The sequence below is a fragment of the Prionailurus viverrinus genome, chromosome C1, assembly GCF_022837055.1.
Source record: "Prionailurus viverrinus isolate Anna chromosome C1, UM_Priviv_1.0, whole genome shotgun sequence".
NCBI classification, from domain to species: domain Eukaryota; kingdom Metazoa; phylum Chordata; class Mammalia; order Carnivora; family Felidae; genus Prionailurus; species Prionailurus viverrinus.
Window position 1 is genome coordinate 100,076,139 of NC_062568.1, and position 14,278 is coordinate 100,090,416.

Below are 14,278 nucleotides of genomic sequence, written 5' to 3' on the forward strand. Positions count from 1 at the left end.
AAAATCATATGACTTCACTCATATGAGGACTTGAAGAGACAAAACAGATGAACATAAGGGAAGGGAAGCAAAAATAATCTAAAGACAGGGAGGGGGGCAAAAGAGAAGAGACTCATAAATACGGAGAACAAACTGAGGGTTACTGGAGGGGTTGTGGGAGGGGGGATGGGCTAAATGGGGAAGGGGCATTAAGGAATCTACTCCTGAAATCATTGTTGCACTAGATGCTAACTTATTTGGATGTAAATTTTAAAAACTAAAAAATTAAATTAAAAATAAATAAATAAATAAATAAATAAAATAAAAATTAAAACATTTTTGTGGGTCTTCGGTGCTGTGCCCATCGTGCCTAGCGGAAACATTAGCCTGGGAGCAAGTGGGCAGATTTGGGATGTAAAAGAGTCCAGGCAGACCCCTTTCTGACCCTTTTCTTGCCCCTGGCTCCAAGTTGTCCTGGAAGGTCACCACGGAGACAGGAGCAGGTGTTTCCTGGACCCAGGACAGCACCTGGCAGGGAGGTCCCATCCCTCTCCGCAAGCCCACGAAAAGCCCACTTTTGCCCACGCTTCTGGAGCCGCCCTGAGCACTTCTCTGCTCCTCGCCATCGAAGGACTTAGCCAATCCTAAGACAGGGCGCGAAGTTTAGAGACAGGGACGCTAGACCACAGTTTCAAAGAGCACCTCATGAGAGAGGGGGGACTCGGAGTGGCCCTTGAAGGAGGAGGAAGACATGGACAGACGGTGTGTAAAAAAAAGACGTGTCCACCAGAAGGTGTCACGGGGGAAATAGTTCACTTGCCCCAGGGGCCGAGAGAAAATGACTCCTCGGTGGGATCTGGCCCGAGCCGGTGGTGGGATAACAGCCCTCAGCAGGGACACTGGGCCCGATCCTCCCCTCAAGTGGCCACCAGGGAGCCTCCCCAGCCTCCTGTTAAAGGCACCACACCCTTGTCAGGAGGGAAGTCACACGGGCCTTCGGCCACCGGTGCAATTTGACACCCCAGCCCCCATGAAGAGGAAGCAGCCTTGGTTAAAGGCCAGAGGGGGTCTTAGTGGCACAGCCCCATGACCACTCCACACTCTGCAGGACTGTCTTCTTCCCCCAGTCACCCCACTGTCACCACCACGAAACACAAGATCTCTGGTCTGCCCCAGGGTCACAGCCAAGGTCAGCTATAAGCATGGTGCTTTCCTCAGTGGACCAACCGGTGCTGGCCTAAGTCCCTTCATCGGATCATCATGCAGGAATTAGGGTTCAAAGCTGGGACGAAGTAAAGTGAGTCAGAGACCTCTGTTCCAGTTCTGACGCTCCATGTTTGGTGGCCTCGAATGACCCTCAGAACTTGGTCGCCTCCTCGGCAAAAGCGGGCCTGAGGATATCTGCTCTGCAGGGTCTCCAAAATGAGCATGAGCCATGTTGACTCCCAGTACCTAGCCCGGCGCCAGGCACACGGAACCTTGCGACAGATGAGAGCCATTTTCATTTCCGGGGGATTTACTGCAGTGGTTCTTTGGTTGGCTATTTTCCATCACTTTCTTCCACTACTCCGGGAGCCTTCTGAGGGATGATGCCTCACTTTTCCTGCCCCCCGCCAAGTGCCAAGCATGCTTCTGTCACAGTTTAAGGGCCCTGTGTCTGTTGCATGGATGTCCTTACGAGTATGCCCATCACCCCCAGTCTGCAAACTGGTACTTGCATGGGGCAGTTTCCAGGGGAGACTAACTCCGTCCATCTGACCCCGGGTTGTATCAGCCTTGCCTTGGCTCTGCCCTGCACCTCTTGCTGGGCCCTGGACCCTGGTGGTCGGCCTCTCAGGGTCTCACCCCAGGCCCGGCTTCTCGTTCACCAGGACCACGCCTGAGTGCTACTGGGCGAGGCGGGGAGGCAGGTGCATGGCCCTGTGAGGACGCGGTGTCTGGACAAGCTGCAAACCTACAGCCCGTCACGGGGCAAGCCAGGAGACTGTGGGAGGCAGGGAACTGGCCAGCAGGAGGGTGGGGAGTGAAGTCCTGACACTCTCCTGATAACTGACCTTTTTTCTCCTCTGTTTTCTCATCCGGAAAATGGGTGTAATAATACCCACCTCGTAAAGCCTTTGTGAGAGTTTTCTGAGAGAATGAAGCACAGGGCCTGGCACACAGTAGGCCCTCAAGAAACAGCAGTGCCCTGATGTTTCTTTGCAAAAGTTGCACGTGACGGGGTGTGGTGGGTACTGACGAGCCCCCAGGTTCCCCTTCAGGAAGGAAGACTCTGTCCTCAGGCTGCTGGGTGGGAGTGCCATCCACCGTCCCTGTGAGGACTGTCCCCTTCCAAGTCACACCTCTCCTGCCCCTCCTTCAAGTGACTGACTGATTGGCAGGGTATATAAAGGCCTGGCCCCCTCACCCCATGGGGAGACAACTCAAATGTGCCCGTGGAGGCCCCCACTGAGACTACAGGCAGCCCAGCTTCTCCCGTCCCCGCTTTCCAGGGTTGACCTCAAGAACATTCCTATTAAATGTCCTGCATGGGAATCACTGTCCCAGAATCTGCTTCCCCGGGAACCCAGACCTTCCAAAGCCCAAACTCTGAACGTATATAAGGAAAAAAAAGTTAGGTGGGCTTTGCTACATTACAAAAGACTCCCTTCACTCTCCCGAAGAGCTAACCCATCATAGGCTTTCCCCTCTTTTTAAGTTTATTTATGTCTGAGAGAAAGAGTGCACACAGTGCGAGCTGGGGGAGGGGCAGAGAGAGAGAGGGAGACAGAGGATCCAAAGCAGGCTCCGCACTGAGAGCGGAGAGCCGGATGCGGGGCTCGAATTCCCGAACAACCGTGAGATCATGACCCGAGAGGAAGTCAGACGCTTAACCGACTTAGCCACCTAGGCGTTGCTCAGCGGTTTCCCTTAAATGGTGGGTTCCCCCGATGCCTTTAAAGGAGCGCTTGATTGACTGGCATTCCATTTGACCTCAGCAACGGGGATACTGCTAGAAGTGAGAGGGATCCAGATTAATCTGCAGAACCAGAGGGGTCAAACTGAGCCGGGGGGATTGCTCTAGATAGCTGGTCAGCTGCCTTCACCGGCTGGGGCTTCTGGGTGTCAGGGCTTCACTGTGGAGAGAGATCCATGGGCCATTCTCCTGCTGTGTCCAGGCCCTGGGTTGTTGCGGGAGCACCTGGAACGTGGGGCTGAATGAGACCACTCCCTGTGCTCCAGGGGCTCTCGGCGCAGTGGGCACCCCGCCTGGGTTTGGAGGCCGTCAGGAGTCCTCCCTGCAGCCAGCAAGGGGACTGGAGAGGTTAAGCCCAGAGTGAAGTTGGGGTTTGGACACTCGGGAGGCCTGCAGAAAGGAAAAGCAGTCCTGCGCAAGGGAGCCACGCCGTGGGGCCCTGTCCACGCAAGCATGCTGCCACGTGCTTTTCCGATGGCATCGCAGTGAAACCAGGCAACCACCCTGGGGGGTGGGTGTGATTCTTTTTATTCTCCGGACTCAGAAGCCAAGACCCGGGGGCAAAGTCAGGGCCAGGTCTGCCCGAGCCCTTCCAGCTGGCCAGGTGCGGCTGCGCACCCCCCCGCCCCACCGCCCCCATTCAGGCCCAGCACGGAGCTCCCGTGCCAGCGGGTGGCCGGGGAAGCCGAAGGGTGGCTTCTGCTCCCACCCATCGTGAGGCCTCCTCTCTTTTTAAAGCTGTCGGCCGGAGCGGCTTAGATGGGGAAGAACAGGGGACGCTGCCAGGGTGTGTGGGCTGGCGACGGGCAAGTGGTAGGAACACGGACCCGAAACCAAGCACTGCCAACACCGGTGTGCAGAGGAGAGGCGGAAGGGTCTCCAGATCCACACGCGCTGTCCCCCGCGGCTGGCGGCTCTCCCAGCAGTTGGTGGGGGTGGAGAGAGCCCTTTCGCAGGGTGACATGATTCATTTACTCTCTCTTTCGCACCTGTTTTATTGTGAAATGTAATACGCACACAGAGAAGGGCACGGAACACACAGCTCAAGGACTTACCACAAAGTGAACCCTGCTCGTCAAGTCACAGCCCGGGGCAGGAAATGGAGCGCTGTGGTCCCTCAGAACCAGCCCCAAACTTGAATCCTCTCCCACTGCCCTTCCCTGCCCCCACCCCAGAGTTACTCTGAATTCAGGGCAATCACCTCCTTGCCTTCCTCTCTATGCAATGTTACCACCTAACCGTCCCGAAACACTGCTTAGGTGTCCCTGCTTTGTGACGCCACGAAGCCAGGCAGCGGGCTTTCTTTCTGGTTTCTTCCATTCACTGTCATGTCTGAGACACAGGGGTGCGGTCACGTGCCGGTTACTGAAAGCTCTTTACCGACGTGCGCATCTAGAGCTCCGGTTAAACGTCGCTCTAGAGCCAGGCTGGCTGGCTTCCAGTCCCAGCCCCACCGCGTCCCCATGGCAAGCCACCTAGCCTCCCGCGCCTGGGCGACCCATCTGAAATGTTGTAAACGGGCTGAGGCACGACCCGTGCACTGGCCTGGCACAAGAGAGTGCCACCCAACTGAAGATTTCCACAACTGGGTTTGCGTCCAGGCTCCACTGTTTCCAATTGAGTTTTGAACAAGGTACGTATTTTCACCGAGGTTCATCTTCTCCTATGTAAAAATAGTGATAATTAGTATTCACTTTGCAGGATGGTTTGCAGAATTACGGGTGGCAATTCTGGGTAAAAATAGGCACACGGTAAACATCGCTCCTTACAAGCTGTGAACATCCCAATCTCATGTTACATAGACCATGTTACTTATAAAGCAATCACTTGTGGGGTGCCTGGGGGGCTCAGTCAGTTGAGGGTCCGACTCTCTTGGTTTTCTGTCGGGTCATGATCCCAGGGTCATGGGATCAAGCCCTGCATTCGGCTCTGCACTGAGTGTGGAGGCTGTTTAAGATTCTCTTTCTCTCTCTCTCCCCCTCTGTCCCTGTACCTTGCTCACTCTCTCTCTCTAAAAAAAGGGGGGGGGGGAGAATAAAAATAAAGCAACCACCTGTAAGAGGAACCTTTTCCCCCCTTATGTGCAAAAGCGTGATGGTAGCTACAAGATGGTACCATAGCATCTCGCTTGGGCCACATTCTCTGCAAAAGTGCTCTTGGCCCCTGACCCTTTCCCTGGGCTTAAAGGAAATGGGAGGAAAAGGTCTGCTGCTCTCGGGGGAGCCCTGGACCCGAGCAGCTGTCCCAAGTGCTGAACTAGCAGCAGCCTCCTAGGGGCCTCTGGATTCTGCCTATGCCCTCTGGATTCCCCTACCTCAGAGTGCAAGGGTGTCCACCAAAAACGTTACAAAACTCTTCGTGCTCTGCAAGCTTTGCCTTTTCAAACCAACCCAGCAGGATCAGAAAGGGCATCTCTCTGTGAGCACATGCACCAGTGTTAGAAAGAAAGACAGAAGGCGACATCTCCCAGACAAGGCCGGCACACCAGGAATTGTGGGCAGGAGGTGGCTGGTGGCACGTGGGGTGGGACCCTTGAATCTCTCAGGCTTCCCCCAGGTGGCCTCCTTTCCCTTCTAGGCCACCTTGTCAAAGCCAAGGCACCTCCTAATTTAGAGGCCAGCTACCTGGGAATGGCTATGTCCCTGCTCCCTGGCCTAACCATGACCCCCAGGTCTGTCCTGGCCATGATGCCCCTTTGAAGTCCAAGTGTTGAGAATCCTGCCCAGGTAGAAATCAACTTTAAAATACAGAGAACAGGCGGGGCCGTGACGTCCTTGGCGTGGCTGCAGCGGAGGCTGCGGCGGGGAAAATGGCGGACGGGAAGGCGGGAGAGGAGAAGCCTGAGAAGCCGCAACGAGCTGGAGCCGCCGGAGGACCTGAAGAAGAAGCAGAAAAACCTGTGAAAACTAAGACTGTTTCTTCCAGTAATGGAGGGGAAAGTTCCAGTCGCAGCGCTGAGAAGCGATCAGCTGAAGAAGAAGCTGCAGACCTCCCAACAAAGCCTACAAAGATCTCCAAGTTTGGATTTGCCATAGGTAGTCAGACGACAAAGAAAGCCTCAGCCATATCCATCAAACTTGGATCAAGTAAGCCTAAAGAAACTGTTCCAACTCTTGCTCCAAAAACTCTTTCAGTAGCAGCAGCTTTTAATGAAGATGAAGATAGTGAACCAGAGGAAATGCCTCCAGAAGCAAAGATGAGGATGAAGAATATTGGAAGGGATACACCAACATCAGCAGGACCAAACTCCTTCAATAAAGGAAAGCATGGTTTTTCTGATAACCAGAAGCTATGGGAGCGAAATATAAAATCTCATCTTGGAAATGTCCATGACCAAGACAATTAAATGATGTGTTTTGAAATTGGGTGTGGGGTGGGTGTAAAGTTAAAAGGAACAGTTTCCTTTTTTAAAGAATGGTATAAGACTATCTTTGGAGCCGCCTTTTTTTTTTTTTTAAAGATTGAGTGGTACGCTAATAAATGAGAGTTTGAAATTAGAGGTAATTTATGTTTTATATACAGATTTCAAGACATTTGCTAATTTTGTAGTTTCATGTGATTAGTTTCCAAAGGTTACAGATAATAAAAAAATCAGAAATGGTACCTTTCTAAGAATTGCATATTTTTTTAGACGCAATTATTAGCACATTAAGAGGGACGCAAAAAGTTATTGTCTATTTAAACTGCAAGCAATTACTCTTAACTCCCTTATTACACTGAAGTGTTTGGCTCCCAGGAACAGCCTTATAGAGAGGGAGTATTGTATTGGGAGGAAAATGTTACTGGACTATTGACTGAAAGTACATTAGATAAAATTAAAGTACAGCCTTTTTTTTTTCCTAAAAAAAAAAATTAAAAAAAATTAAAAAAAATAAAATAAAATAAAATACAGAGAACAGGAGCACCTGGGTGGCTCAGTCGGTTTACCTTCCGACTTCAGCTCAGGTCATGATCTTGTGGTTCATGGGTTCGAGTTCCACGTGAGGCTCTGTGCTGACAGCTCAGAGCCTGGATCCTGCTTTGGATCCTGTGTCTCCCCCTCTCTCTGTCTCTCCCCCACTCGCACTCTGTCTCTGTCTCTCAAAAAAATGAATAAATGTTAAAAAAAAATTTTTTTTAATTATAAACAAAATACAGAGAACAGGAGCGAGAATGAATACACGAACATACAAACAAACAATAATAAATAAAATAGAATAAAACAAAATAAATTTAACATACTCACTTAAACGTGAATGCTCCGTAACTGTATTGTTGAATCTTTTTACAACTTCACCCATGGATCAAGATCCCACTGACTTAGAGAAATAAAATTTACCCTCAGATCCCCAAATGTCCCTCTTGGTCCTGTGTCACCGCTGGATCCCAAAGAGGACAGGCTGGAGAGGACAGCCTTGGGTCATTTTCCTTCAACTGGAGACCCGCAACATGGGCCCCCCCACAGTGAAAACTAGCTTCACTCGAGCACTTTCTGCTCAAATCCCTCAATGGTCACCGCACAGCTAGTCAGGCCACTGGTCTTGAGCACGGGCCGTGTCCCCGATGGGAGAGATGGTGTGAAAAAGCGGAAGCCCCGGCTATGCAGCCAGAAACCCCACGTTTGGGCCATCGGCCCACACTTTCTGGCTGAGCATCTAGCCACAGCATGTCGACATGTCAGCCTGAGGTCTGTCCTTGGAGAACAAGGACAATAACCCTCACTCACGGGTGCTGCAAGCGTTAAATGGCCAGTGTCCACAATGTGCCCAGTGAGGTACCTGAACCATGGTGCGTGCATTCAGCAAGTAGTGGTGACAAATGTCTGTAACAGAGACTCTCCCAACCCCAATATGCCTGGGGGAAGGGCCTGAATTTAAGGGCAGAGCCCTGGCCGGGGTAACACGGACACCTGGGTTCCTTCCCAGTCTGGATGAGCCACCGGATCACCAGGGGACCTCGGCATGTTGCTTCCTTGTTGTGGGCCTCAAGTTCCCCAGCAGCAGCAGCAGCAAAGAGGCTAGACATGCTCTGAGATTTTCACACTCGGCACCTTACACCTGGGCCTCCTCAGAGCCCCCATCATAGGCTGTGGCCCCCAGCCACCTGCAGGGCAGCTCTTAGTTTGGGACACATTGCCACATACTATTTCCTTTAATGAAGGCTTTGGGGGGACCGTTGGCAGACCACTGGCATGGGCCATGTCCAGTCCCCACGGTCTGGCTGGGATTGGGTCCCACGGTGCCGTAGCCATTAGGCCGGGGCAGTGTCCTCCCCACCGCGTCTTCTGTGCCAGAGAGAGTTGGGACTGAAGCAAGCCGGGTGCCTCGGCCCGCCTCACAGTGGGCCCTGTGTGCCACCGGCCACACCCGGCCTCTGTTTTGTACACAAACACCCTTGATGGGACATTGGGAACCTGCAGACGGATTTCAGCTTTCCAACAACAATGCCTTTTTTTTCTTAAAGGCACCGCAGAACGCTCTCGGGTTGGGGAGGCAAGTAGAGGCTGTAAGAGGGTCTGGGGGACATGGGGCTCCTCTCAGTGACCACGTCTCCCTCTGACTGCACATGGTAGTGGGTGGAGGTCCCCTGCTCCACCGCATCCAACAGAGTGCCTGGTACATGGTACCATGGGCTCAGATTGCTGGCTAAGAAAACAAAATGAATGAATGAATGAATGAATGTTGATGCAGCCCACTTCAACCTGTCTTTTTTTAATGTTTATTTACTTATTTTGAGAGAGAGTGTGTGTTCGTGAGCAGGGGAGGGGCAGAGGGAGAGAGACAATCTCAAGCAGGCTCCACACTGTCGGCACAGAGCCCGACGCGGGGCTCGATCCCACAAACCCTGAGATGATGACTTGAACTGAAGTCAAGAGTCGGACGCTTAACCGACTGAGCCACCCAGGCATCCCTCAACCTATTTTTGTGAGCCTATGTCTCCACTAAGGCAGAATCCAGTAGTAGTTGAACGCTGACTTGAGTCAAAACCTCTGGGTTCAGGGGCTCCTGGGCGGCTCTGTCAGTTGAGCATCTGACTCCTGCTTTTGACTCAGGTCGTGATCTCGCAGTTGGCAAGATTGAGCCCGCGTCGAATCCCAAATTGCGCTCTGCGTCGACAGCACGGAGACTGCTTGAGATTCTCTCTCTCTTCCTCCCACTCTGCCCCTCCCCTGCTTGCTCGCAATAAATAAATAAGCAAACTTAAAAAAAAAAAAATCTGGATTCAGATTCTTTCTTGGGCAAAGGAAATGAACCTCTCCTGGCCTCAGTTTCCTCCTTCGGACAGTGGGGTCAGTGAGGGCTGACCCGGAATAGGGCTGTTGGGTGCATTGGTATCTACAGACTCCAGATGATGAGGGAGCGTGGGGCGGGCTGAGGACAACGTGAAAGCTAGCGCACCTCCCCTGCCCCCAACCAGCCAGGTGGGATGTGTGTGATATTCCTCAGGCTCTCCTGGCTGCCCAAGGACAAAGGAGAGGAAAGAAAACAAATGACCAACTGATAGAGATCACAGTCATACAGGACACGGTCTCCATCAGTTTACAAATGTCCTGGTTAATGACAAGAAAAAGGCAATCTTACCAACAGCTTAATCTCCAGAAACCTATGGACTCAGTTTCCTGGAGCCCCAACATCACCCCTCAATAGTGATGTGGGGAACAAGGGCAAGAAGGGAGTCGCAGGGAAAATTAAATTTCTTCATAACCTGCAGCCCGTTGACAGATACTTGAGGCAAATACAGACTGTGACATTTCTCCAGGAACCCCCTGCTGTCCTAATGTTAATGCCTTACTAGAGGGGAAACAACCTTGGCTTGACCATAGCAAGGCCTCAGGTATCTTCGGAGTCCTCCTTAGGATATCCACGTCCTTCTGGAGATTTCCCACTTGACTTTACCTCCCCAACTTCATAGCATAAAACCAACCACACACATATCCCAGTGCAGCTCTTTCTGCCCACGGGTCCTGTGCCTGCGCTTTAATAAGATCACCTTTTTTTCACCAAAGACGTCTTCAAGAATCCTTTCTTGGGGCGCCTGGGTGGCGCAGTCGGTTAAGCGTCCGACTTCAGCCAGGTCACTATCTCGCGGTCCGTGAGTTCGAGCCCCGCGTCGGGCTCTGGGCTGATGGCTCAGAGCCTGGAGCTGTTTCCGATTCTGTGTCTCCCTCTCTCTCTGCCCCTCCCCGGTTCAGGCTCTGTCTCTCTCTGTCCCAAAAATAAATAAACATTGGAAAAAAAAAAAAAAGAATCCTTTCTTGGTCGTCGGCTGCGGACCCCCCACCATCACCCCAAAACCTCATCTCTGAGAGCTGTGTGCCCCCAGGGCACGTAGACTGCGTCCTGTGGTGGCTGGATTCTTCGGGAGCCTCAGCTTTCAGGCAGGTAAGGAGTGTCATAAGGAACACACGCGCACACACACACACACACACCTCTCCATAGCAGTGTATTCTGGATCCTGTGTATTCAGCAGCCTGTGAGCCCTCTGGCACGTGGCAGGTACCCAACGGGAGGGCCCCTGCCAGGCCCTGACCATGTTCACACACCCAGGGTCCCTTTGCCACACACTCCGTACTTTGCCCGGTTCCCTACTCTCCCACCCAAATTCGCCTGTCCCCTGTCCCCTGCCACCGTAGCCCTGTTCTCAGGGCCCTGAGCTAACAAACTAATCTGAAGTCCTGGTAAGAAGGCACAGCCGCTGGCTCCCTGCCCCGTACAGGCACTCTCTCACAAGCGCCTCCGCTCCCACTCCCTCGCTGGCCAATCCCCTATCATTTACTCACCCGACAAACACAGCTGGAGTGGCTTCTCCGGGCCAGGGCCCAGGCTGGACTTCAGAGTGGCGACGGTCAGGCAGACCCACCTCTGTCCTCCAGGAGTTCTGCCCAGTGAGGGGGCGGACTGACAAACGGACAGTTCAGCCTCTTGGTTACTTGGTTGTGAGAGCTCAGAGGACGAGCAGGGCTGGTGAGCCCTGTGACCTGTTGGAGCCAGGAAAGAGCTGTGTCCGCAGAAGGAATGAAGGGAGTGGGGAGGGAGGGAGAGCTGGAGGGAGCAAAGGAGAGGTAGGGGGAGGGAAGGAGGGAGGGAAGGAAGGAAGGAGGGAAGGAAGGAAGGAAGGAAGGAAGGAAGGAGAGAGGGAGTGAGGGAGGGAGAGAGGAAGGAAGGAAGGAAAGAAGGAAGGAAGGAAGGGAGAGAGGGAGGGAGGGAGGAAGGAAGGAAGGGAAGAAGGAAGGAGGGAGGGAGGAAGGAAGGAGGGAGGGAGGAAGGAAGGAAGAAAGGGAGGGAAGAAGGAAGGAGGGAGGGAGGGAGGAAGGAAGGAGGGAGGGAAGAAGGAAGGAGGGAGGGAGGAAGGGAAGGAAGGAGGAAGGGGAGGGGAAGGGGGGAGGGAAGGAAGAAGGGATGGAGGGAGAGAGGAAAGAAGGAAGGAAGGAGGGAGGGAGGGAGGGAGGGAGGGAGGAAGGAAGGAAGGAGGGAGGGAGGGAGGGAGGGAAGGAAGGAGGAAGGGGAGGGGAAGGGGGAGGGAAGGAAGAAGGGACGGAGGGAGGGAGGGAGGGAGGAAGGAAGGAGGGAGGGAGGGAGGGAAGGGCAGGAAGTTGTCTGGTTTCCCTCCATCTACCTTTTTCCACTCTGGACGTGTTTGAGGCCCAGCCCCCGCCCCACTCCAGATCAGCCTCTATGATGATCAGATATTCCAATAGCCGCCTTCTGCTCGATAAGCTCCTCCAGATAACCCCTTTCCCTTGTAATTGAGTTTAAATATTGATCCACCCAATCAAGGCAGGTTAATATACAACCCAGCTGAGCTCTGGAAACCTCCTAGCCACCAGGCTCCCTTCCCTGGAGTAAAGGGATGAGGGGATGGGGCGGGGAGGCACGGGGGCCACAGCCTTCCGTGGAAAGCACGTGTGGCCCTGGGGCTTACACTGGGGAGTATCTAGTCCCGGCTCTACCCAGACGGGCCGAGTGTCCCTGGCAAGTCCAAGGACTCTCCCCTGCCCTCCACGCGGGCGCCCGCAGCACAGAAGCCCCAGTAACTGCCCTTCCCTGCTGAGGACCGAGGACAGAGGTGCTTTGGGAAGTGTAAACTGCTCTGGCCACCGAAGGAGGCAGAGGCAAAGCCAACTCTCCACCGCCGTCCTCCGCTGGGAGAATATGTCCACATACCCCCCTGGGGATTCTGTGTTACGGGCCCTTGGCTGACTCCCTCGGGCTCCTGGAAGTTTGGTCCTCGGGAGTCAGTCTCCTACGGCCTACCCTGTTGGGACACACTCCCGGTGGAATCTCCAGCCTGCAGGACAGAAGCCCAGACACCGGGCGCCCCCACCCCCACCGCTGGCTTCGTCTGGTCTCCCATGTGGGCTGCCACAGTCAAGGACGTGCGGGCAGCCGCAGCTCAGGACCTCGGGCTCAAGGCTGCTGGGTGTGGCAGCCGTGCCTGGCCCAGAGCGCACAGTGGGGTCGGGGAGCCAGCAGCCTGCACCCGGGAGGCCCCGCTGCCTCCCCCGAAGGCCGAATCAACAGGTTGCAGGACCAAAATCAGCTTCCTTTACGGTAGGACGGGAGGGTCCCACGGCTGACTGACGGCACCCCTCAAGGCTCTAGACGACCTTCCCATCAGCTGACCCTAACCTTCCCCAGTCCCCCTGACCCCACCACCCATCCTTAGCTCACACCTGGGTCTGCATCTCGAATGACTCATTTCCCCTTCTGGATGTTTCTTCAAGACAGCAAGTTCCTCCAGGCCGTGGTTCTCCAAGCACAGTCCTCTGCCCGCCAACAGCCCGCTTCTGGGAGCCAGTTAGACACGCACATGCTCAGACCCCAGCTCAAACCTCCGCTAGGGCCCAACAGTCTGTTAAGCCCTCTGGCTGATTCTGATGCTGTTTGAGGACCACAGCGGCTCACCCCGATGCCTGAAAATGGAGCTTCTAGCGGGACTCATCCTGGAAGCTTCATGCCCACTGCACGGCCATCAGAATGTTTGCTGGAAGCAGACCAGCTTCTGGCGTGGTTCTGCGTGGGAAGGCAGCTGGGCCACAGGCTGTGCCGCAGGACGTTTTCTGACCAGTTCCCATCTATTTCTACTCCAGCCCTCCATGATGTCATTCTACTTTGGATCCTGGAAAACACCCAACTGTTTCCCCCTCCCCCCCACCCCGGGAAGCTGCTCCTGGGTTCTGTTGGGAACCTTCTTCTGTGTGACCCGGCTCATTCTCACGGCTCCCCACGCATGGTCTCAAGGCAGGTGACATTTCCGGGTCACAGATGAGAAGATCGGTTTGGGGAGGTTGAGGAGCTTGCTCTCCATCATGTAACCCCACGGTTCCACGCCACCATCAGCCCCCCGCCATGTACACCCTGTGCACAGAGAAGCCGGGAGAAGGGGACTTTACCGGAGTGTGGCGGGGAGCGGAACGGTGACCCCTGGGTTTAGGAGGCAGGAGGCTCCGACGGGCAGCAGCCCCGGGGCAGTGGGGGGTTAAGGACACAGCACACGTACACGATTGCATGGAGCCCCGGGGTACAGGTCAGCTTGGGAGAGGTGTTGGCCCGGCGTGGAGAAATGAGAACCCCCGTTTGCTGCAGGCGGGAATATAAAGTGTGGAGCCACCGCGGGCACAGTAGGACCACAAGACCGGCAAATCCACCTCTGGTGTCTATCCAGAAGCCGAGGCAGAGACTCAAACGGACACCTGCCTGCCTGTGTCCACAGTGGCATGATTCACGAACGGCCAACAGGTGGCAGCAGCCCAGGTGCTCACAGACGGACGAAGGGATCAACACAACGTGGCATGTACATATGGCGGAGTACTATCCACCCTTAAAAGGGAAGCCTGTTTAGGGGCGCCTGGGGGGCTCAGTCGGTTGAGCGTCCGACTTCGGCTCGGGTCATGATCTCCAGTTCTTGAGTTCGAGCCCCGCGTCGGGCTCTGTGCCGACAGCTCGGAGCCTGGAGCCTGCTTCGGAGTCTGTGTCTCCCTCTCTCTGCTCCTCCCCTGCTCGTGCTCTCTGTCTCTGTCTCAAAAATAAACATTCAAAAATAAAAATTTTAAAAATAATGAATTAAAAAAAAAAAAGGAAACCTGTCTCGTGCTGCAATGTGGATGGACCTTGAAGATACTATGCAGGAGTGAAATAAGCCAGTCACGAGGGACAAATAAATACTATCTATATGACTCTACTCGCGTGCAGTACCTGGAACAGTCACAGTCATAGGGACAAAGTGGAACAGTGGTTACAGGGCGCTGCGTGGGGGAAAGGGTACAGTTTCAACTGAGGAAGACGAAACGGTCCTTGGAGTTGGAAGGTGGGGGTGGTCGTACTTGATGCTACTGACCTGTGCACTTCAACATGGTTAAGATGG

The 14,278-nt window shown here is 54.1% G+C and overlaps 1 protein-coding gene across 1 annotated transcript; it reads left to right on the plus strand.

Moving 5' to 3' along the window:
* The first annotated feature begins 5,719 nt into the window (after positions 1-5,719).
* Positions 5,720-6,461, plus strand: LOC125172741 (PEST proteolytic signal-containing nuclear protein). Its single transcript, XM_047871202.1, has one exon. The coding sequence runs from the start codon at positions 5,745-5,747 to the stop codon at positions 6,279-6,281; it is 537 nt and encodes a 178-aa protein (XP_047727158.1). The 5' UTR covers positions 5,720-5,744; the 3' UTR covers positions 6,282-6,461.
* The last annotated feature ends 7,817 nt before the right edge of the window (positions 6,462-14,278 follow it).

Coding starts and splice junctions, on each gene's coding strand:
- LOC125172741 (XM_047871202.1), top strand. CDS start 5,745: ATGGCGGACGGGAAGGCGGGAGAGGAGAAGCCTGAGAAGCCGCAACGA.